General features: G+C 41.1%; 1 protein-coding gene across 2 annotated transcripts in view; it reads left to right on the forward strand.

The window, feature by feature from the left end:
- Positions 1-21114, forward strand: part of LOC119737621 (integrator complex subunit 3-like) — a 47710-nt gene that overhangs the window by 16513 nt on the left and 10083 nt on the right. Inside the window, exons 15-27 of one of the 2 annotated variants that reach the window (XM_038212089.1) lie at positions 627-769; positions 1322-1423; positions 3566-3698; positions 5426-5489; positions 7032-7135; positions 7838-7882; positions 8993-9112; positions 9780-9879; positions 11615-11674; positions 12167-12235; positions 12931-13006; positions 14171-14284; positions 14968-15016. In XM_038212089.1, coding sequence (XP_038068017.1) covers positions 627-769; positions 1322-1423; positions 3566-3698; positions 5426-5489; positions 7032-7135; positions 7838-7882; positions 8993-9112; positions 9780-9879; positions 11615-11674; positions 12167-12235; positions 12931-13006; positions 14171-14284; positions 14968-15016 — 1179 coding nt within the window. The remainder of the gene's footprint in view (positions 1-626; positions 770-1321; positions 1424-3565; positions 3699-5425; positions 5490-7031; positions 7136-7837; positions 7883-8992; positions 9113-9779; positions 9880-11614; positions 11675-12166; positions 12236-12930; positions 13007-14170; positions 14285-14967; positions 15017-21114) is intronic. The other variant, XM_038212096.1, reaches the window with a different exon arrangement.

Genomic DNA, 21114 nt, shown 5'->3' on the forward strand with positions numbered 1-21114 from the left:
TTACAAGTCCATTACAAGTCCATTACAAGTCCATCACAAGTCATCACAAGTCCATCACAAGTCCATCACAAGTCCATCACAAGTCCATCACAAGTCCATCACAAGTCCATCACAAGTCCATCACAAGTCCATCACAAGTCCATCACAAGTCCATCACAAGTCCATCACAAGTCCATCACAAGTCCATCACAAGTCCATCACAAGTCCATCACAAGTCATCACAAGTCCTCACAAGTCCATCACAAATCCATCACAAGTCATGTCCCGAATGCTGATTTTGGGATTGTGTCACTAGAGGGCGCAATTCAAAATATGAATCGGCCAATTTTGGATTGGAGTCGAGATCCAGAATATTGTGTTTATGTTTGTTCTGTTTTCTTGGAATATACAGCATTCACAGAGCTAAAACTTCATCAGGTTCGTTATATTAAAGGATCTGTCTTTAGATTTTGGGCAGTTTTGTTGGTTCAAACAAAATAAATGCACAAATTGCAAATAATCTACTCTACCTTTAACTGCCTATTGAAACAAGCCCATGGTTCGTATTCTCCAGCATTTTGCACTTTTTGACAATTTCCACAAAAATGTGACGCCACTAATGTCATTTTTTTCCCCATGATTTTTAGGTCCCTTGCTCAACTTTTTGACAACCCTAAACTAGATCGGGAGCTGAGGGCGATGACGAGAGACATGTTTGCTGAGTTCTGTACGACGACGCCCACCACACCCACCGCCCCTGCCACGCCCATGTTAGCACTTCCGCCCGAAGGTATTTGGATAAAGTCTCCGGTTCAAGATTAAGATCATATCGTGGGGTTTTTTTTGGGGGGGGGGTGGTCTAGAGCTAGTGTTTTTGTGTTTTCTATGTTCATGTATACACTAGATGTCGTGGAGTGCCATTGGTTGTTGTCTGGAGCGTTGAACTCAAGATCTTTGGGTATTTCTGCAGGTTGTGGGTTCGAGTCCAGCCTGCGGCTATGGTGCGTGTGCCCTTGGGCAAGGCACTTTGTCACTCATTGCTTCTCCCCACCCACGAGTAAATGGGTACCTGTGAGTGCAGAGATGGTTATTGTGGTTGATTTTCGCTGCTTTGCGCCGAAATGGCAGCATTGAGCTGTATGCTCCCCAGGGAGTTGAGATGGTCTTTGGAATGGTTCATTGGCCCAATGAGCAGGGTAATAATGATGTAGCGCCTTGAGCACCAATACTGGTGGATACGTGCGCTTTATAAATACACACCGTTATTACTTATTTAAGCAAGGTTGTTTTGTTTTTAAATTTATGGACTTGTATTTTGTATTAATTTTTTTTTTTTAATTAGATGGAAAGACGGAACCAGAGTCAGCCAACAACGATCATGGCCCGATACAGAGATTACCGTCGGAAGATGCAACATTCAGCGACGAAGAGGAGGAAGATAGATGTAAGTACAAGCATCCCAAATAAATTTATGTTCTTATTGGGAATATACCTCGCATACATTTTGTTTTTTAGGCAAACATTATGTATTACAATGGAACGTCGCTATACCGAACACCGCTATACTGAACATTCGGCTATACTGAGCAACATCCTTGGCTCCCGATTTAAGTGTACAAAACATTCCAAACATTGTTGTTGAAAAATGTCAACAGAAGAGCGACAAGTGGCTATTATTTCCCCAAGGAATAGAGGGGGAAGCTACCCATTGCTGTAGGTAGATGTACATTGTAGTAAGCTCAAACACTGTGTAATTACATGAGTCAATAGTCGGCACGTGTTCGCAGTCGTCTTTCAGTAACTACCAGGGCATGCAGGGTGAAGTTATGAAGGACGCTATTTATTGAAAAGCGAGTACCGTAGCACCAGCAGCTTAAAATCGCTATACTGAGTGATTGCTATTATGAACAATTTCTGTGGATCCCGCGATGTTTGTTATAGCAGCGTTCCACTGTACTTGTAGTACCTTCAGCACAAAATAAGTCTGAGGTCTTACAGCCATTTTTTTTGAGATACAGCCCATAATATATTGAACAGGGAAAAATTTTACATGTAGATGCAGGCATTTGAAGCTAGAACAATGAATATATCTCACATTTAACCCTTACTCTCTGAGGGTAGTTTACTGCATGTCAGTTGGTTATGCCAATGCCCTCCAGCTGCAGTTTATTGGCAGATAGTTTGTCTTAACAGTGAAGGCTCCAATTGGCAGGAGTTGGAGGCCCTGGAGGGTGCCTGATACTGACCAGCTGGGGGCACTCACTTTGTTATCAGAGGACTCTCATTGTTCTCTGTGGCATGTATTGGAGTGCCTGTCCAGTTACCCTTGAAATGACATGGCAGATATTGGAGGGCCATGCAAAAAACATAGGAGATTTTCTTGAGGCACATATTGGCACATATTGGCATGCGTTGGAGGGTCTAGTAGGGTAAGGGTTATTGAAGTTAATTTCCCTAAGGAATTCAATTGGGAAACTGTAACAACAAGTTTCTCGAATTGTTTTAATTTTCCGAGGCCCGAGAGTTGGGAACCAAAAATACCTATAACTCCATCAGATTTTGTCTGATTCCCATATTCTTCACATCATTAGAAAGCTTACTCAATGTTCTTTTCAATGAACCCAAAATCCCAGTTTTCAAACATTGGTCCGAGCGCAGGAGGGCCACAATTTTCCATTGATTAGTCTGTGTTGTCGTTCCGAAGACTGCAATAATTTATCTTTTGGCGTTGTGGCACGTGTTTCAGTTGTCCAACTCTTCACGTACTTCATTCAAATCTTTGGACCGACAGTCTGAAATGACTATAGCTCCATGCGCAGACAACAGAGGGCGCTTTTACCACTGTTACAGTAGACGGAACACACTGTGTGCGCGTGTACTGGTGTTTATGGTGTAAATTGAGGACACACACGTGCAACATCATCGATGAATCGAGGACAGGAACCAAATCGAGGACAACCTTGATTAGAAAACGTGTACAAAACCAATGAGAGCTGTTGCAAAAAGTTAGAGTAAAAACAGAGGAAAAGGGAAGAGGAACAATAGAAAATCCTTGTTAACACCATTAAAAACAAACCTGCTAGTTCGCACACAGTTTACTATTATTATTATTAATCATTTCTGGTAATGAAACCAAGGATTCCTCAAAAGCGCCCTAGGCACTGTAGCTCACAAGCCTAAAGAAACCTGTGGAGAGAAGACAATGAGAAGAAATTACAGCTTTAGAGGTGGGAGGAAAAGCCCAGAGGAATATTCTGGGGAAAACCCACGGAATCAGGCAGGGACTGAAAACCCAATCCACATATTGGCCCAGGCGGGATTCGAACCCGGGTCACAGCGGTGGAAGGCGAGGAAAGAACCACCACGCCAACCTGACTCCCCAACGCCAACCTGACTCCCCAAATTGACCTGAGATACCGCAAAGTATGCCCGACTACTTGTTTTCTGAACGTGCACAAAACCATAGCATCTTTCGAAACCATCGGACGTCGTTGGCGATGCATTCAAACGTCCCTGTCTCCCCAACTCTCCCTTTCTTACCGTTGAGGGCGTACTTATTCACGATAGCCATGTTCTCTCCTTGTAGCCTTGAGGCAACGAAATCAAGACTCTGCCGTCTTCAGACCCATCAAGCAAGAAGAGGAGGTAGACCTAGACATGTACCTGGATCAACTAGACGGTGAAATCAAGGAGATGTGCTCCATCTTACAGAGCCAGAGGTCAGAGTTCATCCTCATATTCAAACGAACATAAGGCCAAAAAAAAAAATAAGTCGGTCTCTGGTCAGCGCGCGCGTCGATTTTAATCATGCGCGTCGATCTTTTTTTTTTCTCCAAAATGTTCCGCGGTAGCTCCAACAGCGCCCTCTATTGCCGCACCTCCTCAATTTGTTTTACCAAAGAGCACCAAGGAATGGGAAATTGCACCAAGGCAAATGATCGAGAGCACCAAGGCAAATTATGGAGGACACCAATGTACATGAGGACACCAAAAAAGCAAAATAGTACCCCACCTTGTCTGTACAATCCAAGCTTGAAAAAAAAAAAAAAAAATTCCGGAACTTTGGTCTGACCAGAGACCGAATATTTTTTTGGGGGGCCTAATATCAACAACCATGTTTCCATGGGTACAATCTTGCTGCTCCATGTTGTTTCCCATAATGCCTTGCGTGATTTTAACCCCTGGATTTGTCTAATATAAATTAAGATTGCAGTGGATGAATATGGCGCGCACGCCATCTTTAATATGTTGAAAGTTGTGTTTTTGAAGAATCAATCCTTTCAAACATAAAGTTTTTTAGTAAGGATTTTATTAAATGTACGTAGTACCTCTTTCATCCCTTTACAACCGAAGATACAGGATTTTTAGGGGTGAAAAACGAGGCTGCCATTATCCATATCATACAGGCATCGCGCAGCTTGAAGAGAAAAAAGATTTTTTTTTACGTGACGTGACGTGCAAAGTTCGCGAGCGCATTAGGGGCGTGCAGTCTCCAAAATGCGCGCGCAGTACGCTCTGAAGAGCAAGTCGGTGTCGTTTATGTGTTCATCAGGCCAGGGGTTAGTGAAGGAACGCGAACGTGCCCATGGAGTCGAGGCGGATATATCAAGGCATATGGGTCATTCCATATGGGTTGGGACAAAGTGCATTTAACATCCATATATGTGACCTGTTCTGTCAAAAGCAGACGCTTCTGGGCAGAGGTTGAAATGAAGATAAGGCCAAAAAACGCTGTGGGGCGATTTTTTTCGATTCTCAAATGTTTGCATATTTGTAATCCTGAACATGTCTAAAATATACTATAAACGTTTGAAACCCTAATTTGAGCTCTAAATATAGTATTTTTGATGATTTGTTAAGGCGTATCAGTTAAAGATATTACTGTTTTGTGACGTTCGTGGCCATTTTCTCCGTTTTCTACTTTTCGACACAATGAACTTCAAAATAGCATAACTCTGCCCAGGAATGACTGGTTTCAAAAATTGAACCACCTATTAAAAGGAAACAGAACATATTTTAACAATATGCAAAAATCTCATTTTTGACCTTATGCCCAGAAGAGTCTGATTTTGACAGAACAGGTCACATATTTGGTGATATTATTAACAGTATCAATGCATTCTAAACAATTGCTCAAAATAATATTTTTCTTACGGTGTTTCAATACTTGAGTTTGAAATTTGGTGCTGTTGTCCAATGGTAATACAGTGTTCGACTCGTGTGCCGTGGTACATGGGTTCGAATCCTTACCATGGGAACATGGTGCTTGTGCTCTTGAGCAAGGCACTTTACCATCATTGCTTCGTCCTTATTCGGATGGGAGGTAAAGCCGTATATCCTACAAATTTTGTTCTGAAAAAAATTAGAATTTTTAATCACAGTTTTGTAGAGATAAATTCTGGTAATTCATGTTCTCAGTAATTTTTGAATTGTCTTTACAATACAGGGATTCAGATATTGAGACCCAATGTGAGACGATGGAGAACCTGTGTAGCGTTATATTAGAAATGGTAAGTGCCAATCATATCAGGCGAAATCTCGTCCCAAGGTGACCTTTGCTAATCTGACCTTTGGCATACGACCCAAGGCATTTAGAGAAATCTGTCTTTTTTTTAATGTTCCAACAAGAATGCCTTTCGCTAATTTGTGTCTCGCCTGAACTTTGTTCAAGAAAGAGATTATGCATCACTATGTCTGTACATAATGTACAAATGTATGTAGTATGTTTGTTCTATTTTGGTTAAACTTTCGTAAAATTGGTCTCATTTAAAAAGTTCAAGTCCAATTGGAACCCAACTCGGGTCATAGACACAACATGCTAACCTTCATATGATAACATGCCAAGGTCAAAGGTCATCTGAGGTCAAGTTGTAAAATAGGCTGAAAATGTCAAATTGGTCTCATTTGAAAAGTTGGAGTCCAATTGGAACCAAACTTGAATCATAGATGCAACATAGCAACCTTCATATGCTTATGATGTCAAAGGTCACACATCAAGGTCAAAGGTCATCTGAGGTCAAGTTGTAAAATAGGCTGAAAATGTTAAATGGGTTTCATTTGAAAAGTTCAAGTCCAATTGGAACCAAACTTGAATCATAGATGCAACATGGGAACCTTCATATGATAATGATGTCAAAGGTCACATACCAAGGTCAAAGGTCATCTGAGATCAAGTTGTAAAATAGGCTGAAATGTAAAATTGGTCTCATTTGAAAAGTTGAAGTCCAATTGGAACCAAACTTGGGTCATAGCTGCAACATGGAAACCTTCATATGATAATGATGTCAAAGGTCACTACCAAGGTTAAAGGTCATCTGAGGTCAAGTTGTAAAATAGACTGAACATGTAAAACACATGCAACTGACTTGTAACTAGAAGTAAGACAAGCTATATTTGTAGAATTAAGATGTGTTTCCCCAGCATTGGAATTGCCTGGTAAACGACAGGGTTAGTCTAAAAGAAAAAGAAACCCAAATTGCAACTCCTATTTTTAAAAGAAATTCTGCATGTAGTGGGTTCAAGATTTAGGATATGAAAGCCCAATTAATAAGCATTCTTTTATTACAAGAATCATTCAGAACATCAGAACACCCTAATTACCATGATAACTGGCACTTATAACAGTTTTTTAACTGCATCCAATGTTAAAAAAGCATGCTTTATAATGTCAAAAGTTTTTAGGTTAAAGAGTTTATATTCTTGCCCTGCCTTCTACTTGGCTACCCCAGAGATTTATGGGAATATTTTGATGTCATTTTCAGGATACGACATGGTTTCATATCGCTGAAATATCACTAACCAATAATGTGATCCGTGGACAAGGTTAAAAAAATGGTGTTTGTGTTCAAAATTCCTTAACTGGAAAAGTACAGGGGCGATTTAAATGATTCTTTCACTAAAAGAAAGCTTAATAATTGGGCTTTGATATCCTAGATCTGGAATGCGCTACCTGCAGAACTTCTTTTAAAAAAAATAGAGGGTTTCCTTTTTTTTTACTCACACTGTATTTCTGAACTAATCCTGATGGATTGCGTTTTGTTGTTGTATTTCAGGATGATTTTGACAGCGACATAGCGGGGCCTTTAGCCACGTTCCTCTGTAGTTTGTACAAACGTGACATCACGGGTGAAACATTGCCGGATGAAATCACAGATGAGTAAGTTGTACTTGGGGGGGGGAGGGGGGCTAATCATCCTTACTTGCAGCAGAACCTGTAAATCATATTCAATTCAGCCCTTAGCTGCAAGTCATGATTGATTCAATAAACCATTTAATGAATGAGTGAATGAAAAGCAGAATTGCGAAGGACGCGGAGCTACAACATGGTTGAGCCGATCGAAAGGTGCCTTAGTCACTGCCGGTCCGAAAGAAACAATTGGGCTAGCAGTAGCAGTCGGGCTACTCGAAAGCCAGGATTGCTGCGGTTACGGGCTGGTTATTGTGTGTAGTCTGATCACAGTGGCAGCGTGCGCACAGTATCCAAACGTTGGGCAGAAATGACTCACGTAAAAAGTTTCATAATCTTTTTTACACTTGTTTCAACGGTGGTTTCTTTTGGATTGGCCGAACAAAACTTGAGGGGGGTATTCATGTACATTCTCTTGACTTCAAAATAAGCGGGGATTCCAGTTATCTGACTTTGATCTCGTGGTGCGATTTGTGGCAATTTCTGACCACTTTGACCAATCTTTTTTGGAGGAAAAGATGGTGGTGTATGCAGTGCCTGCCTTTAAAGCGACGTCACTAAAAAAAAAAAATTTGATTCGCCCTTGTTTCTACTGTAGTTTTCTGTAGTTTTAACACTTTCATTTTTGCCAGATCTTTGTTACGAAAAGTCTTCTTTTTTTTATCTCTACAGAACAATGGAAGATTCACTTGGTAAACCCATCTGTGTAATATTCAGGCAAGTACAGATGACAATTTTCGGTCATTGAACCGTTCGCTGTCAATTTTGTTCGCCACTTTTTTAATGCAAATAATCCCAACACAGGTAATTAAATTCAACGAAAGTATTTTCTGATGAAAGCAGAGGGCGTGGAACTGAAGGTGTTTTTTTTAAGAATTGGATTAAGTTTTGCAGATTTCATAATGCCGGATGTATTTTGTCTGGTCTTGCGGTGGGTGGCCACATTATCGGTCCCAATTAAAGACAGGGGTGTAATTGACGGCGCGAGACAGCTGACAGGAATGATCCGATTATTGAGAGGGTCGGGACGCGAAGAGGATTTGACGCCTTAAAATGAGACATGGAAGGAGGAGGGGAGGGAAGGGGGTTGGAAAAAGGAAACAATTGATTTGAAGTCACATTTTGGTGTCTATTGTGGTTTTCTGTTTTGAACATGATACAGGAAATGTTAGGAAGTGCAAGTTTATTTTCTTCAATTTCTAAAAACAAAGGACTGTTATAAGATTTGAGGCTTTGCATGGTGGAGTATCGGTATCGTTTCGGTTTGCGGTAACACCATGTGGTAAATAACTACTGCTTAGAAGATATTTAGTTCTGAAAAGAACTTGTCCTGCTTTTTATCAACTTTCCCTAAGTAGTTTTTGTTCTGATAAGAACAGTCCTGCTTTAAGTTCTAAACCAAAAAGACAAGTTCTTTTGGAACTTAAAGCAGGACTGTTCTTATCAGAACAAAAACTACTTAGCAAAAGTTGATAATAAGCAGGACAAGTTCTTTTCAGAACTAAATATCTTCTAAGCAGTAGTTATTACCACATGGTGTTACCGCAAACCGAAATGATACCAAAGGACTGTTGTAGAGCGATGTGGTCCAATGGTTACGGTGTTTAACTCATGTGCCGTGGTACGTGGGTTCGAACCTTGACAGGGAACATGGTGCTAGTGTTCTTGGGCAAGACACTTGACCACAATTGCCTTTTTTCACCCACGAGTATATATTCACCATCGCCGAGCATATCTCTGTGGTGGCTAAGATGCTGTACTTGTAGTCAGGTGGTCCATGGTACGAGTCCCACCTATTCACCGCTCGCCATGTTGTTCTTTCGACAGGAATCTGAGCGCAGACGCTGAGCAGGATTCGTGTCCGTTACAGCTCCTAACGTTAGTCTGCATGATGTACGAGAAACAAATCCAGATCGGCTATAACCTACTCTATTTCTTACATGCAAGGTAATTATTTATTCTCTAGAATTTTTGTTTTTGCTAGTCAAGAAACGGTAATCCTGTGCTTAGGCGGTATTAAACCCTATGTCTAAGACTGGTTGGAGTCTGGAATGCTGATAATTACCCGAGACGAATATTCCCATTTATAAATACCATTTCGGTCAAAATATCAAAACTTTTCAGTCCAAAAGTCAAAAAAAGTCAAAATAAAAAAAAAAATCAATGATGTTCAACAATTTTACTGTTTTGTTTTTTTGAAACACCCCTCTATATAATGGAGTGTCCAGCTCGCGAAGAAGAGGTAAACAACTCCTTTTATGGAGATTGGCGCGTGCGTCGTGCGTACTGCATGATGTCGCGCAGAATGCGCCTGGGGCATTGCGTTGTGAATTTAGGACTATGCAATACTGACTCACTGGTAGTATTGCGCATGCCTACGTGAGGATTGTGAACGTTCAACCAATAAAACGGTAAAGGCACTGGATTTCATATGAGTCCAAATTTCATGTGACGCTGGAAAAGTGTTTAAGACCAGCTGGCCATGTCTTTATCATCCGTTTAAGACCGACAACGTGATGGGTTGTCGACCAATAGGAATGGGTAAACTGTCTTATTTATGAATGGGCATTAAAAACCTGTCAATGAATTAGATACATTTTTTTCGTAACACCAGCAGCAGCAAACAGGGAGAAAGGCGGCTACATATGTACGAAGAAGTCTGCAGAAACACCGGCATCGGTGACCTCACGTCCTGTCTAGTCCGAGACTTCAAGGTAAGATTACTCAAGCATTTAACCCTGACCTCAGTGACACACTACGAAGTGCAGCAGCATCGTGGTCTGTGGGTAATTCTGCAGGTTGTGGGTTCGAGTCCAGCCTGGGGTTATGGTGCATGTGCCCTTGGGCAAGGCACTTTGTCACTCATTGCCTCTCCCCACCTAGGAGTAAATGGGTACCTGTGAGTGCAGAGATGGTTGTTGTGATTGATTTTAGCTGCTTTGCGCCGAAATGGCAGCATCGAGCTGTATACTCCCCAGGGAGCCGAGATGGTCTTTGGAATGTTTCATCGGCCCAATGAGCAGGGTATTAATGATGTAGCGCCTTGAACACCAATACTGGTGGATACGTGCCACCGGCGGCGGAATGATTTTGAAAGTGGGGGGGCCAGTTGCGATCCAGGGTAATTTGGTTGGAGGACTACTGCGAGCGCGCAGTGCGAAGCCCTTACGGCGTGGGGTTCGGGGCCCGCTTAAGGGCCCCGAAAATTTTTTGATTCCAGATGCTTTGCGGTGCAATCTGAGGCGATGCCTGGTCACTTTCCCCTGTTTTTTTTAGCAGAAGTTTTAGAATTATAAGAAGAATTTTTTTTCCAAATACATTACTCCTGCTCTTATAAACTACTGCGAGCGCGCAGTGCGAAGCCCCTACGGTGTAGGGTCCGGGGCCCGCTTAAGGGCCCCGGAAAAATTTTGATTCCAGATGCTCTATGGTGCAATCTGAGGCGATGCTTGGTCACTTTCCCCTGATTTTTTTTGAACAGAAGTATTTATAAGAAGAAAGTTTGTTTTGTTTCAAATACATACTCCTGCTCTTGTAAAGTTTCTTCTGTTTTCAAATTTAGAACATGTATTTAATGTATAAATTGTTCCAAGATTGATGCTTTCTGATGTTTAACATTTTGAACAGTTCCTAAATGTCTTTATCAAAAGTTAAAATTTAGTATTAAGTGCGAGAACAAATTGCATTCATTTCATATGCATGTTACTATTCATTTAATTCAAGTTTGAATTCAGCGTAATTTAACCAATCTAAGACTAAAACAGGGAGTAATTAGCCTACATGTACATTGCACTCAACCCTCTGCCCAGTACCATTTAGGGACGGGGTTCCTGTACCCTACAGTTGCAAGCAGTGGATAATTGACAATTAACTCTATGCAGCTAGAGTAGTACACAAGATTTTCTTTTGTTGGTGTTTGGCCGAGTGTACATAACCAGACTACTATGTATGGTTGTATTTTTTTTTTGTGACCCGATAAAAGTTGGGGGGGGGGGCCATGCCCCCCCAGTGGAAAAAGTGGGGGGGGGGGCCAATGACCCCCCTGGCCCCCCTGTTCCGCTGCCGGTGATACGTGCGCTTTATAAATACTCATATTATTATTATTTAAGTTGGTTTATCACACTCATAGGGAAAACATACGCATATATGGCTCATTTTATAAATTTGGGGTCCACTTTTTTTTCTGTCCCTGTTACATCTGACGTATGTGATTTTATAATTCTGATGCACTCCTTAATGCAGTCGTCCTCCAAGAGTGATTATGAATAGCCAACTACCTACCCAACAAAAAAAAAATATGTGAAGTCATTCTTAATGATACATGAATGGCAAACAACAAAGTATTGACAGGAACAAATTGTCGCATTTTGGACGCAAAATTTTCTGGATGACCACCCATATCACATCTTAAAAAAAATAATGTTCAATTGTGTCTTTTTTGACAAACAGGCTTGTGCTGAAGAAGATGTTAGATTGATGTGTTATCTTGTTTCCCCGGTCTACACAATGGTAAGTCTTGTCAGACCCCTCCCCCCCCCCCCCCCACCCCAAGCCCCGGAAACAATCAAACTCTCTAACAGCGGATTTAGTGTCTGATAACGGCCAGCGTGTTGATAACCAATTGATCTGTGATGTACAGGCCAACTTAGTTTTAGTATCCACGCGGGGACAAAAATGGGCACTACATGTTCGTTGTAGTTGGCCAATCAGGCGACAGGAAAGCTGCATCATCAAGCACATAGCAACCAATCAGATTTCAGAATCACAGAAGATGTTGCCTCCCCTCATATACACGTGTGATATAAGGACAGGTCCCCAGTCTACCCAAAGCCATATATTCCCTTCGGTGAAACAAAAATTTGAATTTTCTCAGTAAAATCTAGAATTGAAGTGAATGCTGTAAAAGACAGCAAGATTATTTAGTCTGTTTCTTGCATTCTTACATTTCTTCCAAATTTTGACATTGAAGTTTTTGATCCTTTTTCTTTTTCTTCTTGTCAGTTTTGTGATGCAACTACGGAGAGTACCGATTTACTACACACGATAGTTTCATGCGTGGACTCGGCTCAGGTAATTAGTCTCCTGCAATTACTTGTCCGATGTAGACTTAGAAATTCTGACTTTCTTGTTTCCACATCTCAAAATCTACCTTTGTTTGAAATAGACTCATTTGGCAAACAACATGAGCTGGAAGCACGCTTAAATGCATGTCGGATGCGCTCTTCAAGTTGTGGCTAGCACGTGTTTAGTGCGCACATAGTTGCATGGGTGGCCAGTGCGTAAAGCACTTGCCTCTTGCCACTGTGGCCCGGGTTCGATTCCCTGCTCAGACGATATGTGAGTAGAGTTGTGCGTTGGTTCTCTCCTGTGCCACGAGGGTTTTTCTCCGGGCCCTCCGGTTTTTCTCCCTCCAGAAAAATCAAACACTTTCGATCTCAGGCTGTGCTCCGTGGTCAGACATGGGTCGCATGGCGGCTGCTTAAGACGCCTTTACATGCCTTTGTCCCGACCACGTTGTAGCCGCGTCCTTCGCAATTCAGCTTCTCAGCTGCGAGTGATTAGCCCCAAATCATTATTGTACCACTGCGCGAATACCAGCTGCGTACAAACGTGGTTCCGTTTCAGTGACGGCTGCTGCTTGAGGTCCCCAAATGAGTCTATAACTTTATTTAATTCTCTCGGTTCTTAAAAGTTCTGTTGTTTTTATTCTACCTTGATTACTTTGGATCTTGAGTTTTGTCTTGACCTTTTTCTTCTCATCGCAGTTGCAAGATCTGATCTGTGATGTCATGCAAGGCAACCTCATGATGTTCAAGAAGGAAAACATCGCAAAAGTCTTAGGTAAAACAAAATCTGAAAAAAAATCTGCTTGTTTCGAGTTGGTATACTTTCATTCTTTTTGTAACCTTTGCTCACACAGAAAATTCAGAAAATCCAACAGATTTGTTACTGACATCACAAACTGGCACCTGGTGGCCCCTGAGTTTATTTCTAGAGGGGGCAAAGCACATTTTCCCCTGAAATCCCTGTACTTTTCCAGCATATTCTCGATTTATCATTTTTCAAGGGTGGGCAGGGACATTTGCCCCTCCCACCCCATTAAATTAACAGCAATATGACTTTTTTGTATTCCTTTTTTTCCTCATTTTTTTTTCTTCTGCTTTTCCAAGGGCGGGAGCAATCCCCCCGCCCCCCCCCTTGCCCCCTCCTCCCCCCCTCGCGATGCCCATTGTACCATTAGCAACGAGTCATTTTGGTTTTCATGAAGTGACATAGAAGTCAAGAGTCGTTTCTTTTGTTTTCACAAACTGAAACTGTCGTAATTATTGGTTTTCCAATTAACTAAGCATCTGTTAAAGTCAAGATTGCATTTCACAAGTTAAAGGTATAGTCCATCATTTGTAATTTGTGCATTTTGTTCATTTGAAGCAACAAATGTGCTCAAAATCTAAAGAAGGGTGCTGAACAACTAACCTGATGAAGTTTCAGCTCAGCTTCAGCTGTATATTTTGAGAAAAACAACATTCTAGGATCTCGATTTCAAATCAAAAGTTGCTGAATCATGTTTTGAATTGGGCCATGAATTCAGCATCCGAGACACGTTCTCACTGAGCCGATTGCAGCTACGCGATGTCGCGCACCGATCCGAAGAATTATAGCAACCGCGTGTGCGTTTGCGTCGTGTCAACGCTTGCACGCACTTCGCCGAATAAAAAAAACGAACTAACGGAAATTTCCAACGGTGCTTCTTAAGACGCACTGTTGGAAAGGCCTTCTTTCGTTGATTTCTTCAAACTGACAGCTTGCCAGAAAGAATAATTTCACAGGGAGTTTAGTCCCCTTACTATCTTTCAACCAAGTATGTTTCTCAACAATAATTACGCCAGTTACTTTGGGGATAGCTGCAAATGATGGACTCTGGCTTTAACAGGTTTTTACGTTAAATGATCCTATTTCCCACAAGTACATGGATGGAGTGAACTCATTTTTTTATTTAATTTTCAGAAGCGACGTTAGAGTGGGAAACGTTTGAGCAGTACTGTGTGTGGCAGATTCTCCTAGCGCACGATCTTGACGTGGATCAATTCGTGGCGGTCATTCCAAAACTCACATACAAAGGTTTGTTTTAAATTTTTCTGTCTTAATCCTTATAGGCCCAGTGAGGGCCCTCGAGCTGAGGTAATAATATCGTACCGCGCCATGACATCCTGATTTGCAAATAGGGGGCCTAATTAAGGGACAAAGAAGCGACGAAGAAGCGACCAGAAACTGGAAAGCGCCCAGAAAGCAACCAGTACAAAACCAAAATGGCACTTCTTACACAGCTAAATCAAAGTGATCCTTACTCAACAGACCGTGAAGGCAAATATCAGTTCAGTTTGTGGCCTCAAACAACTAGAGTTCTCCCAAAATGAAGTGATTTCTTACAATAATTCTTCACAAACTATTAACAAGTGACATGTCTCGTTTCACTTCCGTCCGTTGCCTGGTTACTGAAAACAGCGCCCTCCATCGGCACTTGCAAAAATGTAAACAAACGTTCATTCATAAATTTTTCTGTCCAAAACAGCGGCCATCACCCAACCCGGTCAATACCACGCAGTGAAGACCAGGTCATCACGCTGTTATTCCCCTAATTAATATAAAAGTGATTTCTTAATAATAATGGGCATTGCACATTTGCCTCAATTTGTTATGGGAATCTTATTAGGGCAGTGATATATTTCTTCTTGTCCATTAAATTGAATTTTGAGTATTTTCAATACGCTACAATATAGAAATTATGATTTTTTATTCTACAGAACACCCTGAAGCCATGGCGAGCTTACTTCTCATGTTGAAACTAGAAAGGTCAGTGAAGATTTCTTGAAAAATAAAAGCATTTGTAGCTGTCTACCACAGCAGCAATTTTTCAGCAAAGAATTTTGACTCAGGGCTTCAGAAGTTGTCTAGCTACCAGAAACTTGCTACGAATTTGGGACACATTCAAATCGTTGGAAGGGTCCTGTAAGGCAACCTTGTCCCCAGTGCTTCTATATTTTCAACCTTGTTTCCAATAGTAAGCCCTGGATAGGAAACTTTCTTCCTGTATCCTGATTCGATACCGTGCATATACCTTATATCGTGCACTTGATGTTGTTTTTCCAATGTGCATTACATGTTTTCATGATCATTGCAATAATAACGTCCACGCCTGCTCAAAAATACTCCTTTCCTTTCCAATTTGCTCATATTAATATGAAATGTGATACTGCATATTGGCGGGATAAGATTGTACCATTTTAACTTTGAAAACAATCGTGTTTTTGTAACTCACGGCACAACAAATTGATGTGGGTTTTACCCCAGATACTGCATGTAGAAACAAACGCTGATGTAACGCACATGCAGGCACTAGCCTATTCCTCATTTGCATACGTGTTCAAAATGTTTGCACATGCAAATGATCCAATACCAGGGTGAGAGAGCAGGTAGTGGTGGGTGCGTACTGATTGACACCCTGGGGACGAGGTTGCTTAATCAAGGTTTTAGGGTGTGGCTGTCGAGACTGGGTGTGGCATATCGGGCGGGGCATAATGGGCAGGCTCCGATCTTTGTCCCGTGGGCATATTTGAGTCTAATTGAGCCATCGATCATCTACCTCATATTGCGTCTCACGTCATGTCACACACAACTTTTGTCCGTCGTTATGATGTAAAGCAGTTCTTCGTCTTTTGTGCATGCTTAATGTATGAATGATTTTTTTTCAGAAAAAAAGTGCTCAAATTTGTGTTCAAAGGGAACATACAACATTTGCAAACATCAAAATACAAAACTACCAGATTATTATGAAATACCTTACTGGACGAATCCTGTAAAATCGTGGCATCTGGTGTGTTGTCATATTCAAGAAAAGTGGTATTTTTGTATTAACTTCAACGCTGGTCGGCCGACCAGCGTTGGAAAAAACTGGCTTTTTTCAAATACTGCCCCCAGTATACCATATTTAGTTAGTCAGCATTTTGTTTTTCATCGATTACATACCTACATGTACAAACGGGTACAAGCTAGCTAGACTGGTTCCCTGACCTTACAATTCCCCGACGTCTATCAATTGCTCCGTTCATCATAAGTGGGGTCAGGGAACCAGACCACAGAAACATTATTGTTTTCTTGGTTTTTCTACGAACACAAAACTTCCAAGAAGTCAGTGTTACAATATTTCCTTTGCAATAATAACTCCCAAAATCCATTCATTTTTGAAAATTACAGCAAAAGCAAATGTTGTATAATTACCTTTAAAAAAGTGGCAAGAAGTGTTGATGAAATACCAGAAACAAATTAATTTTCCCCTTCCCTTTATGTTGACAACCCTAAAATATACAGTATGTGTTAGGAGGGTAGTATAAAGAGAACTAATGACAACATACAATCTTATTTTTCTGTATCGAGGTTAAATTTCTCGACAAAAATTGTGGTTTTGTTATGTTTTTATTTCTACATTCAACATGTGGAAATGGTCCTTGCACATTGAAATCTAATCAAATTTATCGTCCTAAAAGCTGATTTTGGATAAGAGTTTCAATTTTGGGTGTAATTAGTTTAATCTTGGGTATCGGCCTTTTCTGATGTAATAGTGATATAGTGTTGTTGCTCAGTTATGTCCGAGAGTGAGTTAGAAAAACTTTACAGCCTCAGAATTTAGAAACTTCTGCTTATTATAATGCAAACAACATTTTTATGCCCCGCGGCGAAGCCGAAGGGGCATACTGTTTCCGCCTCGTCCTTCCGTGGGTGGGTGGGTGGGTGTGTGGGTGTGTGTGTGGGTGGGTGGGTGTGTGTGTCCGGACAAATCTTGTCAGCGCGATAACTTGAGAAATACTTAACATATGAACTTCAAATTTGGTTTGTGGATTGTTCTTGGTAATCCTAAGAAGCCTTTTGCATTTGGGGCCAAAAGGCCAAAGGTCAAGTTCACAGTTGCTAAAACAATAGAAATCTTGTCAGCGCGATAACTTGAGAAATACTTAACATATGAACTTCAAATTTGGTTTGTGGATTGTTCTTGGTAATCCTAAGAAGCCTTTTGCATTTGGTGCCAAAAGGCCAAAGGTCAAGTTCACAGTGGCTAAAACAATAGAAATCTTGTCAGCGCGATAACTTGAGAAATACTTAACATATGAACTTCAAATTTGGTTGTGGATTGTTCTTGGTAATCCTAAGAAGCCTTTTGCATTTGGGGCCAAAAGGCCAAAGGTCAAGTTCACAGTGGCTAAAACAATAGAAATCATGTCAGCGCGATAACTTGAGAAATACTTTACATGTGAACTTCAAATTTGGTTTGTGGATTGTTTTTGGCAATCCTAAGAAGCCTTTTGCATTTGGGGCCAAAAGGCCTAAGGTCAAGTTCACAGTGGCTAAAACAATAGAAATCTTGTCAGCGCGATAACTTGAGAAATAATTAACATGTGAACTTCAAATTTGGTTTGTGGATTGTTCTTGGCAATCCTAAGAAGCCTATTGCATTTGGGGCCAAAAGGTCAAGGGTCAAGTTCACAGTGGCTAAAACAATAGAAATCTTGTCAGCGCGATAACTTGAGAAATACTTTACATGTGAACTTCAAATTTGGTTTGTGGATTGTTCTTGGTAATCCTAAGAAGCCTATTGAATTTGGGGCCAAAAGGTCAAGGGTCAAGTTCACAGTGGCTAAAACAATAGAAATCATGTATTTATTCTGAGATTATAGGGATTAGGGATTAATTCATATAAAACCTACAGAAGACACTAATGCTGTCAATGAATGTTCTATGTGACCAAGGTACATGTAAGTTGATGTTAAAAGAGTGGTGTTATGTCATGGGAACTGTCACCGTTGCGGGGCATTTGTGTTTGTAAACACACCTGACTTGTTGTTAATGTGACAAATCAATAAACAAGTGCGAGTGCACAATAAGCTCTGGCTGTCTTACATGAAAGTCTTGCGTGAAAGTCTTGCAGAAAATCTATCAAAATGATCCCTGCCAGAGTTTAAAAATACGACGCCTAAAAATGTGACGCCGATGGCACATATGAAACACCATACTTTAGATGTTTACCTAGATTTATAGCGATTTGTGATAAATACCACGTGACTATAACATTACTTCGCGTATTTTGCCTCCATTTACAAACTTTTCATAAACATCTTTCCGAATTGTTACAGTTTTTGTTAATTATTGAATTGATTTTTTTTCTTTGTTTTTTAAATTAAATTTGGTAGTTATATTTTGTGGGAAACTTATGGGGCTTATTTTGGTCAATTTTCGGAGAACAGACATAATATGCAAAATATATGCGCATCGATCAAAACAAAATCACTATTCCGAAAACCTTCGGCAAGAGTGCATTTTATGACCACGGCATGGCATTTGGTCAATTAGTCAATTATTTTTGGTCAATTTTCGGGGACAGACAGACAGACAGACCGACCGACCACCAAGTGACATATAGAAGCTCCTGCCAGAGCTTAAAGAGGTTGTGGAATGCTCGAAGACATTTCCGTCATTTTTCGGGTATATGTAGCCTATGGTGTGATGAAATAAAAACGACTATTGTGTCTGTCATGAAATGAGTACAAAAGGTACTTTTAAGAGCTGATTTTCAGGTCCTGTTTCGACCCGAACGTGCAATTTGTGTAAAAGTCGTCGTTGGGGGCAGCAAACAAAACATAGTAAATCGTGACGTAATAAACAGGACTCCCGATGCAGCGTAGTATAAACGAGTCCTGTTTATTACGTCACGATTTTTCTCATTTTACAAAGAACCCGACGACTGTTGATTTCAATTATGCGCTCGCCGACCAACAAATTACTCGATGAATTTCAGTTTTATAAACATATAAACGCACATTACAAAAGAATGGGACTTTGTCATTATGATATATATGGGTCTAGTCTACAATAAAAAAATTAAAAAATGACTTTCAGCATTCCACAACCTCTTAAAAAAATTGAAGCCTCAAAAGTAAATTAGAAAGCGCCCTCTGGCTGAAATCATCTCTTTTTTATGAGCGTGCAAAAATCAAAACAACAAAGATTCTGGTATGACACTAGCAAGCAATTGGAAGTTCAAGTCAGGGCACCAACCGACGCAAGATGTTAATTCCCTGCTGGTGCAGCCCCGGGGGTGGGGGGATGGGGGGGGGGGAACGTGACATACACCATCGTGTTCTTAACACCTCAGTCGCGAGTCCGAAACCAGACCACCTGTGCGAACTCTCTGGGGCTCGTTAGAACCCGATTTGAACCATGACCCACGTGTACAGAATAAATTTGATAGCCGTTTCCTGTACTTCAAGATTTATTGGTCGCGTTGAGGTGGAACAGATTATCAGAGGGAGGTGGGGGAATTCCTTGCCTCATTAGAATCAAGACAAAACAGTGATCGTGCGATTATCGTGACAAAGGGATTTTATAGAAAGCTTAAGGTAGTGGATAATTTTGATAGTAGGGTTCATCGAGGTCAGGCAAGGGCGGATCCAGAACACAATTATTTGGGGGGGGGGGCAAAACAAGATGGTCCCCATAAAGTGGGGAAAAAAATGTTTGGATTCTAGATGCTTTGTTGTGCGATCTGAGGCAATTTCTGACCACTTTAACCAAATTATTTTGATGAAAAGATGGTGGTGTACACAGTGACTACCGGTACCTTTATTGCGACGTCACTTAAAAAAAAAGGGTTCGTTTTGGGGAAGGGGGGGGGGGGCATGGCCATAGGTCCGACGCCTCATAAGTCCGACACCTCATCGCTCCGATGCCTCATAGCTCCGACGTCTCGTTAGTCCGACAAATTAAACGCCTCGTTTTTCCGACGTCGGACTTATGAGGCGTCGGACTTATGAGGCGGAATAAATGAATTTTATGCCTCATAAGTCCGACGCCTCATAAGTCCGAAATTTCGGACTTATGAGGCGTCGGACCTATGAGGCGTCGGACTTATGATACGGTCCCTGTTTGAGCACTCACTGGACGAATTTTGTTTGAACCGGGTCATGCATTGATCATTGCAGTATTTATACCCACAGTGCCTTGCAAGCCTGTATTTCCTTCGCAGAGTTTTGTGAGCGATTTGAAACCACCAGTGGCATTGGATGGGTGGTTGGAACGCGCTAAATCCAAAAACAGTTACTGTATTTGTGTACAACTTTTAAAACTTTACCAATCATTTTAGAAACTTTCCCAATGCCTTGAAACTCGCAGAACTTTGTAAATCGATATAATATTTGTTTTGTAATTGTGACTGACTCCCCCCTCCCCCCCCCCCCCCCCCCCCCCCCCCGGAAAAAAAAATGAAAACAATTGACATAGAATTGTTTCTTTGGTAAAACACAATCCAGAAAAAAGTACCAACGTCTGTGATCTGCCTCGAAAACTAATCAGGTCATTCATTCTGTCTCTGTTGTTTGTCAAAAGATGAAAACCGTTTTCCTATTAAAAAAATATTTGACAATATCATTTGTGGTTTGGCCGATCGGATGAGAAATATTTCCTCCGCATTTGTTTGACCTTTTAAAGTATCCGCACGGGGGCTTACAAAGGACAAAAGTTGGGTCAAACGGGCCCCAAAATTTTAGAATAACTTGTTGTTCCCCTCGTTTTTGTCCAAGGTAGCACATGAATGCCCTCTGTCTGCTGGCCCCTTTTCCTTCCCCAGAACTAACTTGTCACAGGGCTTACAAAGGGCAAAAGTTGGGGTCAAACGGACCCCAAAATTTTAGAATAACTTGTTGTTCCCCTCGTTTTTGTCCAAGGTGGCACATGCCCTCCGTCTGTTGGCCCCTTTTCCTTCCACAGGACTAACTTATCCCACATCACGCTTCCTCTGTTTGTAATAAAATGGAGGAAGTCGATATAATTTCATTAATGAGAAACGTGAACCTGTGACGAGCGACCTTTTTTCCCGCCTGGCGTCTTGCGTTTGTCAGTTTAGT

The sequence above is a fragment of the Patiria miniata genome, unplaced genomic scaffold, assembly GCF_015706575.1.
Source record: "Patiria miniata isolate m_02_andy unplaced genomic scaffold, ASM1570657v1 HiC_scaffold_10, whole genome shotgun sequence".
NCBI classification, from domain to species: domain Eukaryota; kingdom Metazoa; phylum Echinodermata; class Asteroidea; order Valvatida; family Asterinidae; genus Patiria; species Patiria miniata.